At 35.4% G+C, this 18,062-nt stretch overlaps 1 protein-coding gene across 3 annotated transcripts in view; it reads right to left on the minus strand.

Annotated features, from left to right (window-relative positions):
• Positions 1-18,062, minus strand: part of LOC138723714 (BEN domain-containing protein 5-like) — a 935,765-nt gene that overhangs the window by 907,377 nt on the left and 10,326 nt on the right. For all 3 annotated transcript variants that reach the window (XM_069863065.1, XM_069863064.1, XM_069863063.1), the window contains exon 2: positions 9,261-9,383. In XM_069863065.1, coding sequence (XP_069719166.1) covers positions 9,261-9,383 — 123 coding nt within the window. The remainder of the gene's footprint in view (positions 1-9,260; positions 9,384-18,062) is intronic.

Raw genomic sequence — 18,062 nt, forward strand, 5'->3', positions numbered from 1 at the left:
GTGGACCTGGACATACCAATCATTGAAAACTAACATGATTCTCTGTTTTTAAGAGGCAATTACTTAAAGTAATTATTTCCCTAGTCAGTAACTAAAGAATAGGTCACCTTTTACTCCATAGAGTAACGATAGATTAATCAAATCCAGGGATTTTGTATGAGAAGATTTTTGCACCTCCTCATCAATGATTCCCAATGCTGTCGCAAAAATCTTTAGGTAAAGCACAACCTCAGCTGGATATTTTTCTTCATATTTTCATCTGTTACAGTCCTCTATTGTGCCGCTAAATACACATACCTCTACATGCAGGAATGACTAACTGATGTCACATTCATGTTCATATTAACATGTGCAGTTTGAAATAAACACAGCTGCATGTATGTCAATGATTCTATATTCAAATATATCTGATTATACTGAAATAAACACAGCTGCATTTATTTCAGTGATTGTACATTCAGATAAGGATATTTGTTCAGTGTAATGTAATGTTCCTTTACACTGGCCAGGACACTGCTATTCTTCCTTGTATTTCCCTCTATCATTTTTCCAGATGGAAAATTCTGAAGAGAGCCAGAAAAAAAACAAACTGGAAAATCTATCTCAGAATCTGGCATATACAAAACAAATGTTTATTCTCAAAAGTGACTTAAACATCTTTGTATAAAGTATATTGCCTTTGATTATTTTTTTTTAATTCTTTCTCTGTTAAAGAGCAAGATTACAAAAAACCCACCAAAATCTGAAAGCCTGATGGAATTTTAAGTAACAGGAATGCATAGTGTGAAATCTTAAGAATAGATCTGCATCATTTCTGTGGAACTGTTGCTAATGTTAGCACACCATCTTCAACCATCATCTTCCTAAGAAAATTAGTCTAAATGGAAACAATAATTGTAGGATTTTCCTACTGGATCAAATTATAGTTTTGCATGATGTTAATTTTGGCTTGTAACTATAACCTGAAATCAACCTTCTAGAAAATAAAGATTATCATATGTATGAGAAGTGATCAATCATCTAACCAGATATATCTATCAGGTGAGATAAAGGTCTAGCCCAGTAACACCAGAAATGGATCTCCAGAGAAGAGCATGGGAACAAAGCAATCATTTGAAGATATCTCCCCAGAATAATTTTGAACATTCTGAGCAAGAGATGGTGTCAGTGTTTGGTAGCCTTCAACTGATTTTTCTTCCCTGCTCTGGTCAGTTGTGTTTTCGCTTGAAAGCACGGCACATGTAAGCTTTCAGCATCCACAACATCCTGCAGGAAGAAGCTCCACAGCTTAATTAAACAATATGGGAGGAACCACTCTCCTTTGTTTGCTTTCAACATATTAACTGCTAGTTTCATTTGATGGCCTTTAGTTTTTGTACAAAGAGAGCAGACAGGAAACCACTGTTTCATATTCATTGACATTTTGACTAAGAACCATGATTTTACAGACTTCTAATATATTCTTACTCGGTTGTCTCTTTTCCAGACTACTTATTGCTGGTCTATTTCATTGTTCTTCATAGAGAGGCTGTTGAAAATCTACTATGAACTTAGAATTATCTGATCTAAGACTTCTGCTTCCATTTCTAGTTGCTTTTTCTGGTCCCTCTCAGGTCAATCAAATAGCAAATGAACAAATATGCTTGTATACTAGCTGAGAAGATGCAAACATGCGGTAAGAGGTAGGAGGGAAAGGCTAAGTCTTGAAGAAGGTAGCATGATGATCAGAAGATAAAATTGTCTATAGTTCTATTAGTACCTGTTTCCGACAAGTTAAGACACACCATATTGGTTAGCTGGCATCTACACTAAGCACTCTCCCATTTGTAAAAATATCTTCCATACTGTATTCTGTTTAGATATTTAAAAGGTTAATATTTAGTTCCATTTGCAATGCTGACCCAGCAAGAAAGAAATTAATTTGGCATTACAGCAGTAACATCAATTTCCCATGTAACTTTAGTAATGCATTTACTGGAAGGAGATTAATATCAATTCCATAAATCATTCACATGCTTTTTCCGGAGTTTGAGACATCTGAGTAATGTCATATATGTTAACTGATATCACTTTGTGCATGCAGCATCCATTAATCTATGCCTAGGGTCATCATTAAAAAAAAAAGAAAAAAAATAAAATCAATCTTCTGTTCTTAATTTTTTTCTGACTTCTAACTTGCATTAGTCCAAAGGTATTGATACTGTGACAGAATGACACTGAACTAAACTGGGAAGGGACATTTTCAGAAAAAGTAAACATTTGTTGAATTATTTCTACTGGTAGCAATAACCACTAAATATCTTTATGTGAAACACAGCATAAATTACTGTCAACAAATAAGGAAATAGCTAAAATAAAGTATTTTGTTAATCAGACACGCCTAGATGCCACAAAAGTAGATTGAAAACAGACATCATTACTGAAATAATATATCAACATACATGTTCTTTTGTTGCTACATGGCATGTTAGCACTCTCATAGTAGTGAAAAACAGAAGAGCCTACCTGACATAGAATGATTTCAGTTGGAAAAGACCTTTAAGATCATCAGGTTAAACTGTTGACCAAGCCCTGCTAAGTCCATCACTAGACCATGTCCCCAAGTACTACATCTACTCATCTTTCAAACACCTCTAGGTATGGTGACTCAATCACCTCCCTGGGCAGCCTATGTACATTACACTGTAATACAGGAAATCTGGAATAATAACCAGTTTCTGCTCCAAAACACAGTTTCATCTACTTCTAAAAATGTTTACACTGGAAAAAAGTAGATTCAGTTTTTGCAATTTTTATTTCTATTCATGTGCCAATATTATATTTGCCTGCATTGCTTTATTCCTGTTCTAGGATATCATAGTAGTGCCACTGAAATTAATCTATCCACCTAAACATAAGCATATGCAGGATCAGCTTGTTTAACAGTTTTGGAAGCATATTGCAATTGTATATTAGATAGGCAAAACGCAACTATTTCCTAGAGTGGGCTTCAGCTTTTCTTTGAACATAGTGCTAACAGTATTGTCTTCTGTATCACCTTCATTCCTATTTTTAAATTTTTTACAAACAAAAATGTCCATTTCAGAAAACGTCTTACAACTCAATCTTTACATTATTTTATTAATCACAAGTAAGATCAATCTCACCTAATTTTAGCTGTCTAAAGTTACACATCAAACCTTAGCAACTGGGACACAGGCACCCTCAAAGGGAAATTCATCCTATATTATCTTTGCTTTTGTTCAAAAGATATCTTTCATGGTAAAGCTCAATGGCCTATTTCACGCCTGTAAGTGGTTACAATGAGATCAGCAGAATTACAATCACTTACTGCAATTTTGAGTGTTGTGCAAAGTGTTTTATAAGTACATTATCCTATTTTTGAAATATAGAAAGATATTTAAAACCTTAACAAAAATGCTATGAGGGTACTTCTCAGTCACATGAAATCTCTTAATACACTGTAGATCTTAACTTTTTCCAATATCATTTGCAATCCAACAGCACTGAATTTTTTTACCAGGTTTCTGGTACAAAGTATTTGATAAACCTGCTGAAGGAAAACACAAACTAATGTTTGTCAATTATTTGCAGTGCAAGGTGGTGGCACATCACTCAAGTTAATATGAGGTTTACAGTAATTGAGATTGAATCTAGAATTTTATAAAACTTTAATTACAACCTTTTGAACATAAACCACAATACAGAAATTATCCAATCATAACATTTTTTCATTAAAAAAAAGAATTCATCCAAAAGATAGAAGATTTAATGACTCTTGGCGGTGTTCCACTTTTTGGTTGAAACGAGAATAAAAGCAGACGGCAGCTTCATTTCTAATTTCAAGAAACACAGTATCTTTTAACATTTAACCAGCATTATATTTGACTAAACAAAATATGTATTTTTAAAAACCTTATCAAAAGCCCCTGTATTTAACAGTATGAATGCTGAGATTTACAAACCTCTGTGAGCCAACTCTGCTCCTTAAATCCTCAAAAGGAACTATAAAAAAGACAATTTGAGTGGCAAGCAGCAGAAACTGTCAGGCTTGGGATTTTAGGGTTTTGTTTTCTGCTCCACCTTCCATCACTGTAACCATCCTCACAACACATCACAGTCTGCCACCTAACTCCAGCTTGCTCCCATGTTCCCTGTGACATCCTACCAGGCAAGACAGAAGGCACTGTGGTTAATCCAGAAGAACGTGTAGGCCAGAGTGACCAACCAATACATCTGTGGTAACTGGCAAGACAGATAATACCAAAGAATAGGAATAACATTTTAATTTCCTATGAGTGGAATCACAATTGGCAGTGTCAATAGAAGGTTTTTATATGCCAGTTCTCTACATCAGGAGCCTGAGATATAAGAGCTCCAGCTATTTTGGGCTCACCTTGAACGCACTCTGTGACAGAGCTATGAAGGCAATTTGCAGCTACACCTAGCAAACAGTCTTTGCACAGTGAGAAAAAGAGGAATCCATGCCTTTATGGGCACAGGTGTCTTCTGAACCCAGAGGAACTTTGGTCCTGTCAAAGCACTATAAGTGCTGCACTGATGATGGCTGCTAAGTGGAAGGCATTTCTTTCAGACTTTCTGAAGATACACTCCTGTAGTGGTGTAGAAATACAGTCTGAATGCCTAACAGCATGAACCATACTTTGTATCCTGCTAGAACAGGTGGTGACAGACTCTAGACAATCCAAGATATCCATACTGTCTGATGGCATCCTCTAGACCACCACCAGAATCCAGTATGTTTAACGTTTCTCTTGAATTAGATGAGCGTACAGGGAACCTGAACTCAAACTGCTTCAACTCTCAGAGAACGTAGTCAATCACCAACGTTCTCACAGGACAGCATAAACCCAAATCAGCAGATTTCAATGTTTACACAAAACCAAAGAAAAACATCCATTCTGATGTTTTATGCTACAGGACACATGCAATTGTATTTCTAATACAACTCATTGTATTCTGACCTATTCAGCCATACTTTTCAGCTTGGCAGAAAAGTGATGTCATTATAAGCTATGTTTCTTTTCCCTGAATCCTGACATAAATGACATTTTTGCAGCCTGCATAAGCTATGGTCACATCCTTGAAGATCCATGCTTTGGGGTCGTTGCCAAAATTCACCCTTCCTTTTGCAGAGCCAGATTATACTGGCACTCTGCACAAAGGGTTGAACTGGAATCAGCATCATAAAAATATTGGCCTCCTCTTAAGAATTGAGACATCTGCTTTATGTTTTCTTTTTCACTTTGCAAAATACACATAACAGGCTTCACATTTATCATGTAAAATTAATAAATTAAATAATTGTTACCTCATGCAGAAGCAAAACAACTGCAGTTACACAAGTTCCCAGGAAAAAAAAAAATGTTTTCCAGCACTGGAGGTATCATCTCCAAAAACATCTGGTAGAGGGAAAAATGACAAAGCAAATAAAAACAAACCTTTGCCACAACACAATAGCAGCTGCTGACTAAATTAATGCCATCAGAAATACCATGTACTGAGACAACACAAGACAGTAGGGGCAGCTGGCTAAACTAAACTTTAAAGTGATTTAGATCCACACAGAATAAAATGTCTAAAATACCAATTTGCCTTGAGTATAAGATGTCAGGCTCCCTGAAGAACATATTCACATCAACATTTGGGCCTGACTCAATCAGGAAGGACTTCTTCGTATCACCAGAGTGAATACATCCTTTTCCCTGAAGCACTATATCGTGCAAGTTCCCAGTTTTGCCAGAACAGATAGGATCAGAAGTTAACATTTGTGCAGCACTGCATTGCTGCTAAACTGAAACAGTGTTAATAATTAAATGCATTAATGAATAACATGAAAATGAATTACAAGCAATCAAATGTATACATTTCAAATGCGACATTTATTTCCTTTAAATTGGTTCTATGCATGGATAACTTGTGCTTCCATTTTTCCCTGAAACTAACTCATGTTCCTTGTGAAAACTGACATCATCCAGAAATTATGATCTGGTATGTGTTTTCATCAGTTTCTTTTATGCTAATGATAATGCAAAAAAGCTTCTTTTGGCCATATATATTCTTAGATATTAATAAAGATAACAAGGGAGATTTCAGTTAGAACACTAGCTTGAACTACAGGAAAAACAAATTCAAATTCCTGACATACTTGTAAGTTGATAATTCTCTCTCTCCTTCACTCCTCTGTCTGTTACTTATAAGATAAAGGGTTCAACCACCATTCTTCATTTTCAGTAATTGTATTTATTTTACAGCAACGATGCTTTTACTAGTATTAGATTCATTAAGGGTAAGTTAAGTGCAAGCTAAAAACTGGTTATGTATCTCTTATTCTGAAAAGATCTGGACAGTAAAAGTGATCATAAATTTTATAGAAGACAACAGCACCATGCTATTGTGAAAAAGATTAGACCGTCACATAGCAGAATTAAATAGATTGCAAGGCATGTCATGTAATAAACTCTACATAGTATTGACATTAGCTTTTCTGCGTACCATGCTCACCTTGGATGGTTGCCTGCCAAGAGAGACATGGAACAGCTGGAGACAAACCAGAGGAAATAAAGAATGATACAAAACTTGGAAAATGAGACCATTAAGAAACTATTGGAGGGAAAAAAAAAATCAGTTATTTAAAATGAGGAGGGAAAGGCCAAGGAAAAACACGACAGCAGCTTCCTATTAAGTCAAAGAAAGGAATAACCTGCTTTCTGTGCCTACAGGACTGGACAAGAATTAATGCATTTTTGTAATGCATTAATCTTTCCATTTCTACATGGAAAGAAAGTGTTCCTTATATCAAGCAAATTGCAATGTTAGAATGAATTGCTGCTTCCTCACTGAAACACTCCTCACTGAAAGTCTTTGGAAAGGATAGATAAATATCTGTCAGGAATGGCAAAAATAGTATATTTTGCCTCTCAATGACAAAGTCGCCTTAAAAAAAAAAAAAACACACAAAACAACCCAATGCCCATTTCAGTTCTATTTTTATGAATTTTTTGAATCCAAAACACCAAACTGGACATTGGTTTTCATACTACATGAAAACATACCTCTGTCGCAAAAAAAAATCATGCTTGTCAACACTATTTAATACCATAGTGATAGCCACTACAAAAATGAAAGCATACTAAACAGTGTTTCTTCTGTATGTAACTTTTTCCTGTTTTCTACAAGTTTAAAATGTTTTGTTCTGAAGGGCATTTACATCCCCTTCTGCAATACAAAATCATTGGAAAAATAGGTCTAGAAGGGAACCTTCAGTTCTATCAACCAGACCTTCCAGGATCCCCATCTTTCTTATAAGCTCCTCTTAAATACTGAAAAAGGCTGCAATAAGGTCTCCCCTGAACCTTCTCTTCTCCAGGCTTCTGGAGAAGAGAATTCTTCTCTCATTCTTTCCTCACAGAAGAGGTGTCCCAGCCCTCTGACCATTTTTGGCCCCCTCAGAACTTCTCTAGCAGGTCCATGTATTTCTGGTAGGGGGACATCAGAGCTGGATGCAGTACTCCAGGTGGGATCAGTTTTATACGCTGTTCTTCGGAAAAGGCAATTCTAATACGCTATCGCCAATTTTAAGGTGGTACTCAAAGAGCATCAATATAGTACTTTGTTAGTGCTGTTGTCTACTGTTTGGATAAAAGGACAGGATAGATTTTAGCATTAATAAAAGCATCATAAAATACCCAGTAATCACGTACCTTGCCTTGACCTGTTAAGGTGCTCTAAGCAATTACTTAGCTGACATATAACAAAAGATTAAGTGAATTTACTTTAAAAGTGTACACAAAATTATTATCATTCTAGCTAAAACATCATCATCATGAGAAAATAAATGAAGGCATTAATTTTATTCAGAGTTGCATCCTAGAGGCGTCTAAGCAACCTCGCAGCTACAATGTAAATAAACACAATATTTCAAAGAGCATCTGCCTCTAACACACACTATTATTGTCAAGGTATATAAAGTATGAACTTTACCATTGAACTAAATTAATGTTTTAATTTAAAATGTAATTAATTATATCATTCAAAAACTGGTTAAAATATCATGCAATGATTCACACTACTTCACAAATTATTTGATGGCTTCTGCTGATCTTTTTTCACTGTAGAGCAGCTTAACACGAGAAAGTAAATTTTATCTAGGCCACCTTATTAATTTCATAAGCCATTTCCTGATATAAAAAGTCATAAAAGCATAAGTACTATGTGATAATATCAAAAACATTTTTAAAATACATAACTATTCCCTGAATCTTCAGAGACATACCTTAAAAATAAGATACCCTTTATTATTCACCACATCATTTACACCTTTTAATGTAATCAAAAGATTTAAATAACTCAATTTAATATTTATCCAGGAAAATGGATAGCCAGTATCCTACCCTGAGGGACAAAACTCTTCACAAAAAAGCTCATTTTACAAGACACTAGCATTTTTGTCATTGCTAGCACCTCTCACATAAACCATGGTGAAAACCATAGCATAACCTGCCAAATGCCTTTTGTACATAACGGTGTTTAACAGTGCTCTGTAGGTCTGTAAGCCAATAATAATAGAGTTAAGCTAAAAATCTTGAGACACACATATACATAACACAAGATTTTAAACAATAATACATATTCCGATATACATACATGTTTACCTACATTTCCCACATCATGCATTATAAAGACACAATAAATCCTCTTTCAATTTGCAGTAGTTTCCTAAAGTTTAATTCTGCTCCTGTTAATGACAAAGGCAGAGCTTCCATTAACCAGTACAGCAGTACGTATTAGAGCACAACAAATGCAAAAAAAAAATATTTAAAGGCAGCATTTGTAAAATCTTCTTACTATGCAAAAATGGACTTGTCACTTTACAAGGTTAAGTTCCCTAGTAAACTTCCAAATGAAATTTTAAAATGACATTTTGATATTTTAAATACTCCATCTTTGATTAGCAGTTTACAAATATTGTATATAACAATAAAATAAAATCCAGTTATGTTTCTACATGTTGTAAGAGATGGACCTGATGAAATGTACACTGAACAAACCTCACAACCTTTTCTACATTTAAACAATCTGATTTTATATCATATTCTGACTGTAATGAATCAGTGGATTAGATAGTATTTAAAGCAAATCTTTAGAATTAAGGCACACTTTCTAAAGATGAGTGATATAGTTAGAAGTGTTAATATATTGACAGCCCTATGATATAAAGTAATGCTGAAAATCCTTACCACTTTCAAAACAGGCATCAAATACAAGATGTCCTTTTTTAGGCTGTCCACAATAACCAACTGGGAGAACAGTGTACTTGCTCACATTCCCTGCTATGGTATCATCGCTTCCTATGGCACTACCTGTTGCAGTAAAGCAAAAAAGAAGCATAAGCATAAAACAAATAACTATTTTAAAGCAATAGAAAGATATTCCCCCATGCTTTTCTGCACAACATGAAACTTGCACTGTTTGACACAAACACCAGTAAATTAACTCTTCATTTTCAAAGTTTACTTAAGAACTTTGCTATAATAATGATATCATATGTTAAAGCTTCTCTAACTAACAAACCACACAGCCTGTTTCCTTGCACACTCATATACAGTCTGATATCCAGCTGGATCCACTTCTTTTGGCTCTAAAGTATATTCTGCATGGATTCCCTAGAATTGAACTTCTCAGCAGCATCTTCCTTTACCATAATCCTCAGCAGCATCTTTCACACTATGGGCTTTAATGGGATCTTTTTCCTCTATCCCACCTCCTATTTTCATGCATCTTAAACAAACTTAGAACCTTTTGGACTGTTAAGTCTTATTCATATCTGAAAGATGAAAATTATTGGAAGGCAGAGGCATACATCATGGAGGTATGTGATTATCTGAGCCATGCTTGCTTAGAAAATACAACTCAGAAAGAGAACTTAAATATTTTTTTTAATGTGAGCTTTATTCCATAATAAAATATATGAGGACATAAATCTTCTATCCAACAGCATGTTTTTTGTCAAAATATATCAGCAGCATATACATTTAGATCTTTGCCCTTGCAGTCAAAATATACTTTAACAAATTGCAATATGCAAAAAAAATTGTTTCTACATAGGGATAGAAGAACACAGTGATTTTTTTTTTTCATTTGAGAAACATTCAAGAAAGTACATTCATATCTGTATATATTATATTATACATTAATATTATAGTACAGTGAAAGAAATACACAATAATATAACTAGCTTTTAATTCTTCTACTATTGACTCAGCATTTTCCTCATTATTTATGGCTTTGCCAACAATCATTTAACAACAGAAAAACTATCTTCTGTGCTACAGAAAACTAGGAAAAATGTGTATGTCTTCAAGGGCAGAAGGCATGTGATGGAATAATGGGATGATAATATCTTATTTCACTCTGATAAATAGGGCTACTAAGGCTTCTCGAAATAGACTTTTGGTCTGCACTGATTTTTTGACATTTAAATGGGTTACAGGGGATGATGAATGTGACATAAAGCTCAATTTGTTTTATTTTTATATTGAAAACTATTTCACACAAATGTTACAAGCAATTCATATTGGCCCTGAACGATGAAAGCAGCTTATTAATTAAAACTGACCTTTCCATACATAAATGTATTCCACCTCTTGAGGCAAAACACCTTGGCTGAGGTAACAAATTATACCAACATATTAGTGACATATAGTTAAAGGGTTTGCCAGGCTTTCTATTATATACCCATATTTTCAGAGGTATATAAATTCCAGATTAAAAATATGTATATTCAGGACAACACTGGGCATATAAATCCCCAGTCTTCCCAGGGAAAAAAAATTGAAACTTACTCCCTTTAAGAAGTGCTGCAACAGAACAAAGAATTTAGGCTTTTTCTTACTTTACCATAATCAAAACAGTTAGATATTAAATAATGCACACTTATTTTTTAGCAAAACTATCATTTGCAACCTCAAGGTTATTTGTTTTAGACTGAATAACAACCACAGATAGCAGTATGTGGCATTTAAATTGTTTTCCTTAAATGTGAAATTGTTACTTGTGATATTTTTAGCTAGATGGTTTTTACTCTGTAGGCAGCATGCTGATATAATTTGTTTAAAGGCTGGTAACACCAGAGGCAAACTTAGACCTGAAAGGGGCATCTCTGTATCTATATGGCAGTGAGCATGTCAATTGATACAATTCATCCCTCTGTACCATGCAACCTGTAATTCCCAACAGCAGTCACAGCAAAACCATTTCCCCAGTTTCAGTTCAGTGTCACTTTGATTAAGAGCCCCCATATACCTGTCGCAGGTAATCAAGTTAATCATTTGTAGTCCAACACATGGAATCAAGGATACAAGGAAAAATTCAGAGAAAACCTGAAGATGTCCACCAAGAATGCATGAGCTGCCAGGGACCGAAGAGAAAGAATGGGCAGCAGGGAGTCAACGGAGTAGAGCAGCAAGAAGACTGAACACCTCCTGGCAAATTCTCACTTTTAAATCTCAGCTAAAAGTAATGGGCTTCTTGTAGTTCTTAAAAGACAGCTGGGAAACACCACTCGATTAAAAATGAAGAAACTAGAAAAGATTTCATTCATAATGCTGCCACCACACGACAGTGTAGGAAAAGCAGGCAGAAGACAAAGCTACATTTCCCTTTCCACCTAACTAACAAATAAGAAAATCTGTCACTGGAGTCTTTACAGGATGCAGAAGGAAGCTGTCAAGAAACTGTGTCCTAGCAAAAAGCTTCCATCTGCTCCTTCTGGCCTAATTTAGCCATTCAGGAATGAGAATAAAAATCATCAAGTAGTCTATAATTCATAGTCACTTAATATTAATCTCAACTTGCATGGTCCTTATTACACAGTACTTTCAATATTCAGAATGTACTGTTGCTATATTTTGAGTTTTACTATCATTAGTTAATACCTAAACAAGCAAAACTGCAGTCTTCAAGTTTCATGTTATTATACAGCTCAACAGCGTTAGGTTCCTGCTGGCACATTCTCCTAGGGCGATAAAGAAAAGGCCAGACTACTGGCCAAAAAAACAGCCTGCATTGCTGTATTACTAGATCATAAGACGTGGCTTCAGGTTTATCTGTTCAGCAGATGCAACAAGTGTTGCTGAGAATACATAACCATCTTCAGAGGGGGAGAACCATCACACTGTGCTGCAAGTCCTGTGACAAATAAAAAGATACTGCCCTCACAACTTGGGGAGCCCTAAGAAGATTTTCCTGACTGAAGGCAAGGATGTACGACAGAACCTTGTAGGGAAGGGAAAAAGCACTTCAAGCTGAAACAAGCTGCAAGGGAAAGAAGAGAATTAAATCAAGTACATCCTGCACATTGCACTTGGGGAGATCAGATTCTCCTTTGAAAAAAAGGTCAGATAAGACAAGCAAAGAGAAAACTAACTTAGCAAAGACATCTCCTCAGACTGTACCTCTTATTTGGTCAATTATTTTTCTTATAGGTTATAAGACATATGGCTATTTTATTCTAATTCTTCACAACTTAAACTCCTGGAGTCTCCAGTAAATCCCTTGGATTTACTTTTACCACAGTATTAAACTTGAATGGTAATTTTCTATCAGGTATAAAATCTGTAGATGTCTGAAATTTCTTTAAGTATGTAATATTTTAAAATAAAACCTGGACAGAGTCCTCTGTTATTTGTATTCATCACTATTGTCATTACAGACATATTTCACATCAAACTAGTGGAAATTAATAGCATCGGTTACAGGGGATTGGGATTCTTAGGAGAAAGAGTTTGAAAACTTCCAGAGCTTCTTGTTATTCTTAAATTCAAAGGCTGAAGTCAAGATCTTTTCATTCAGGCAAATGAGACTGTACTTGTTGCAATAAACATCATGCAAATTTAGGTTCATTTTCTTGAAAAACTACGTTTTCTAGAGGAGCTACCTCTTTAGTAAATAATAGTTACTCTTTGAATTGGGTAAACAATGAGCCCAGCTTCCAGCTGTGACAAACATCAGAAACCATAGAGTTAGCAGCCAGCAGCTACCCTCATGCTACATTAGGTAGGAGAGCACAGCTGCATTAAAACAGACATAGAAAAATATAAAGCAAATTTACCTGGAAAACCTGCATCATTCTTACAATCAGACTCATTGCCTAAGAAGGATAGCCAATTAGGAAGGTAAGGTAATGTGAAAAGAAACAATAACTGCAAGTCAACTTCATAGAAGTCTTTATTTAAATACTACAGATGTGATAGAGATCTCATTCTGGTTTGGGATCCTTCCTTTAGAAGGAAATAGGGATACATTCTGCTACTGAAAATCTCTATTGTGTAAAGATCTAATAGCCAGATTCCCATCACACAGGGGCCAAGAAAAGTTTCCAGGTACCCTAGTAGAGAGTTTCACCAGCCTTGAGCAGTATTTTTATTGTAAACCCATGTAAAGAAATTAATTTGAACTCTCAGCACAGTGTGCAATAAGTAGAAGTTCATTCAGATGACCAATGGCAACTCCTATTAGTTTCTAAATATAACAAGACCCTAGGTAAACATTGTTCAACCCACATTTCGGACAAGCAATGCTTACAAAGGGTATTCCAGTAATAGTGTCTTCTCCACCAATCAGAAAACTGAAAACAGTGTAATATTAGCAAAATTCTTTTACATCTGCATTTGTAAAAATCTATAGCCTTAATGGCTGATTACATTCTCCTGGGTTTTGATGCCTCTTTTAAATTAAGAGGTTTTATATCATTGTCCCTAGGCTTCAGCAACACTGATATTCAGCAAGACTTGTTATTTCTGCTATCTGCTCTGAATGCTCCATGGTCATTCCGAAAATCCTACAGGCAGCAGCAGGCAGTAACTTAGAATTCCATCTCCACTAGCTTAAAAAATGCTAAGATGAAGAAGAAAACACAACTGTCATTTTGATCTTTACAGCCATGTGTCCTGCAGCAAGGAATGGGTATGACCCTGAGAATCGAAACAAACTGCAGAGAGTGCTGTCAATCTGAAATGTACTTAATTCACAGTCACCATAATTGGAATAGAAGTGGAAGAAATCATGTTAATATCCAGGGTTTGGGAGAATACTCAGCGTGGTACCACCCACGTCTGCTGCCTCACATTTAGAAACTGTGCCCACACTATAACTATTACCTATTTCAAAGGTCAAGCAGAACAAGGAAAATGTTGATTATCACAGACAGCATTCTCATACAACTTAGTCTAGTTCTAAAAAATAGTAACGCTGTGTTGTTATTTAGAAACAAAACTTGAGATAAAGCACCTTTAAAGTAACTGCCTCTTCAATTATTTTCCTCCTACAGTTTGACCAACAGACTGGTTGTCAAGATTGCGTCTCCAAACTGCAAGAAGATATTCATATCCAAGAAAACATGCAGAATAACAGACAAGTACAAGTTTAGCAAAGACCAGCAAAGTTCAGAATTTACCTGATAATGTTCTGAAAGTACTAAGGAAAATAAACTGCAAGCTTACTGCTATGGACTTGAAAATGCTTATAGTAGATAGCATAAAAAACAAGGAAACACTGTGATTTTCCAAACCCAAGCCATCAACCTAGTGGCTGAACAAATATGAAAAGATGATAAGAAATCTCTGAGAAATATCAGTCCATTCAAGAAAACTAGATCCAGACAGAGGTGCAATTATCAGTCCAAGGTCAATTACAACTCCTTTCCAAAATTTAGTGAAGAATATCAAGCAGAAAACAACATCTGGCAGACAAATACTGATCTGAATGATGATTCCTCACTCCCAATGGGTGGCATTGTATTATGCCATTACAGGAAAAGAAAATAAGTCAGCTTGTGTCAACATGTATTCATATTATATATAATAGTCGTTTCCAATCTTTAGCCTAAAAACATAACTTCAAGAATATTTATTATCTCAGTGTGGTCTATCTCCAAGGATATTCCTTCTTGTCAGGGCAAACGGTAATGGTATTTTTTGTATCACTCCAATGAAACTCAAAATCTCCAGGAAGGTATGAACAGTTTTTCTTCATGAAAACAAAAAAGTAATTAATGTTTTGAACTCAGTATGCAAAAAAATAAATATCTATTACTGTTTTATTGTACATATAATTTCTAACTCACCACCAGAAATGAAAAAAAACACACAACAGAAAAAAATAATAGCACCAAATATGTTAACTGAAAACACATTTAAAGATATTGTAGGAATCAGTGAATTTCATGTGATATAAAGATATATTCTTTAACAAATATTTGCCATCTTGATAATATCAAAAATATCACATGGTGCAACAGTTGCTATAGTAGAAATACTTCTTTAAACAAAAAACAGGTCAAACAAAAAGCATAAAGCATGTAAATCAAAAAGAAAAATACAATGCATCACATGCATCCCCAACTAGCAGAGAAGAGTAAATAGTTACCATGCTCAGCTAGCCCTCAGAGTTGCATCTGCAAAAGTAATTGTATCAGCAAGTCCAGCGTTTCTGGGAGATAAGAGATGGCTCAGAGAATCAGCTCTGCATATGAATAATAGGAGATGCTGAAACAACAGCAGAAGAGTGCATAGGAATTCAAGGTCTAGCTCAGCAAAAGTTTTTTGGGGGTGCTCCTACCAATCAAGGGAAAATGCTGTGTCCAGGGATTCTAAGGCAGGAAAAGAACCAAAGCATTAAAGCAGTGGTATTACAGAGCTTCAATGGGTAAAGGTTTCTTTCATAGCATCTCACGTGTTTTTGAAATCTGTAAGCAACTGATTTCTCAAAGATGAGGACTGCATGTGACCTGCAAAAAATACTGCAGGCTTTGGAAATGTAGTTGGTAGAAAATGCAAGGTAAGAGCAAAAGCTCACAATACTACCCATAATACTGAAAAAAGAGGTTGGTTGTTGAAGTCACTACTATTCGCTAGTGCTACCCTAAGCAGCTGTAAATATTTCTCTTGCCGCCTAATCCTGGAACAAATTGGCTTTCACACACTTGGTTTTGTATTATATGGGGGGAGAATGGTGAAAGGGATAGAAAGGGAAAGGTTCATGGATATGTGTATGTATGCTAGGTATATACCCATGTTTTACCAGCTGCCCCAGGTATGTAGCGTTGATTTAACAAAAGCAGGATATCTAGCTTAAATTTACAGATACATAAATGAAACACATGCATATACTATGTGTTTTCAAAAACCTTTCTTCAACAAAGTTTTTAAAGGCAGAGCGATTACCTGAAAAATGGTCACTAAAAGGTATTTCTGAACAACCTTCAAGGAACAGCACCAGCCAAAGGACTCTGATTCAGTTAGTTAGAGTTGCTGCAGCTCAGACTTGAATTGCCATGAAACAGATGAACTTAATCCATGCTTAGACTAATAAAGCACAGAGATCTGGTACGGACTACATTTCCCATTTCCCTCCTATGCAGAAAAAAACGTATTTCATTGCAAGAAGTGTCTTCCATATGAGAATGTTACTTTCTCAGCGTGGTTTTTTTCCTTTATCTACACTGTATACTCTAGAATAAATGGGGTTTTTTTCTGATTTAAGAGCACAAGATGCGATTCACCAAGAGTCATAACATGATAACCTAACCATGAGTGAGCACTCTGAGAACAAGGCCGTCTCCATCCTACAAGAACAGTATAATTAAATTTGGTTTAATGACAGCATAACTGAAAGAAGCCATGACAAAATAAATTTCTAAATTAAAAATAACTCGTGTTGAAACAAGCTAAATGCAACTAAAACATCTGATATATAGCAAGCAATTCAATGGCCCTGACCCATGAATATGCAGCCTTCAAGGACTACATAAAGTTGAAATATCTGTCAGTTAAAAACTTAGTGTGTTTCTTTTCTTTAGAACTAACTGATTCTCAGCTGGGAAACCTAAACAAAAAAAAAAATAAGACTGTATAGGTGGTAATTACTCCTGATGTAACAGAGGAGCAAGTTTATTTCAGCTTTCTCAAAAGGCCAAGGCTTTATTTATTTTAATTGTCCTAGGTTTCATACTCCTCACTCCTGACTATCACATTCAAAACGCCTGCCCACAAAAAGCATCTCCTAAAAGTACTAAGTATGAAGTACTATAGAAGTCTTTCAAGAGTATTGGCAAGATCAAGTAAGAAACATAAACGGTGCTTTTCCTATTTATGAAAAGTTACCCCTCTCACGTCAAATTCCTTGCATTTTCAATGTCTTAACATGTTTTCAGATTGAACAAAGGTTTCCCAGACCTATATATAAATGGATGTCTATGTCATATTTTTCAAGACATGAGCTTATCCGCTGTGTTTCCAGCAAGGCCAAAGGAAGCCAGCAATAGCTGTGATGCTACAGCTGAGCTGATAAGCTATAGCATGGACTCAGCTTCGGTCTGCAACCTTGTTGGCCTACAGTCCATATCATTTCTACTATGTTAGTGTAAAGGAAATTGCCATTTTTGTCGTTGCAAACTGTGATGCTTACTTCAGATTAAATTTCTATTTAACTGTGTTCATGTAGTTACCATTTTAAAGCATGAAAATGGCTCTACTTATTAAAGCTAATGGGTTTGTTTTCACTGTTTATTCTTTTTTATATTACCCTGTCAAATTAAAGATGGGAAAAAAGCACATTTGAGCGATTTTGTTGTATGAGTTCAAAAGGGGACAAAAAGCAGCAGAAACTGCTAGCAATAGCAACGAAGCATGTGGCCAGGGGACCGTTAACAAATATACAAGTCAACATTGATTCCAAAAATTACATAAATTAAATGAAAGCCTTGAAAATGAGGAGGGTCACAGCTGTCTTTCTGTGACAGGTGACAAGCAGTTGAGGACCATTATTAAAGCAGAGCTATACAAAACAAGTCAAGAGGCTGCAGAAGAACTAAACACTGACCATTCAACAGTTGTTCACAGCATTTGCACCAAACTGGAAATTTAAGAAAGCTAGACAAATGGCTGCCACACAAGCTGAACAAAACCAAAAAAAATCACCATTATCAAGTCTGCTCTCCACTTCTTCTATGCAACAATTCACTTCTTCATCACATCGTGACG

Source organism: Phaenicophaeus curvirostris, chromosome 8 (genome assembly GCF_032191515.1).
Source record: "Phaenicophaeus curvirostris isolate KB17595 chromosome 8, BPBGC_Pcur_1.0, whole genome shotgun sequence".
NCBI classification, from domain to species: Eukaryota; Metazoa; Chordata; class Aves; order Cuculiformes; family Cuculidae; genus Phaenicophaeus; species Phaenicophaeus curvirostris.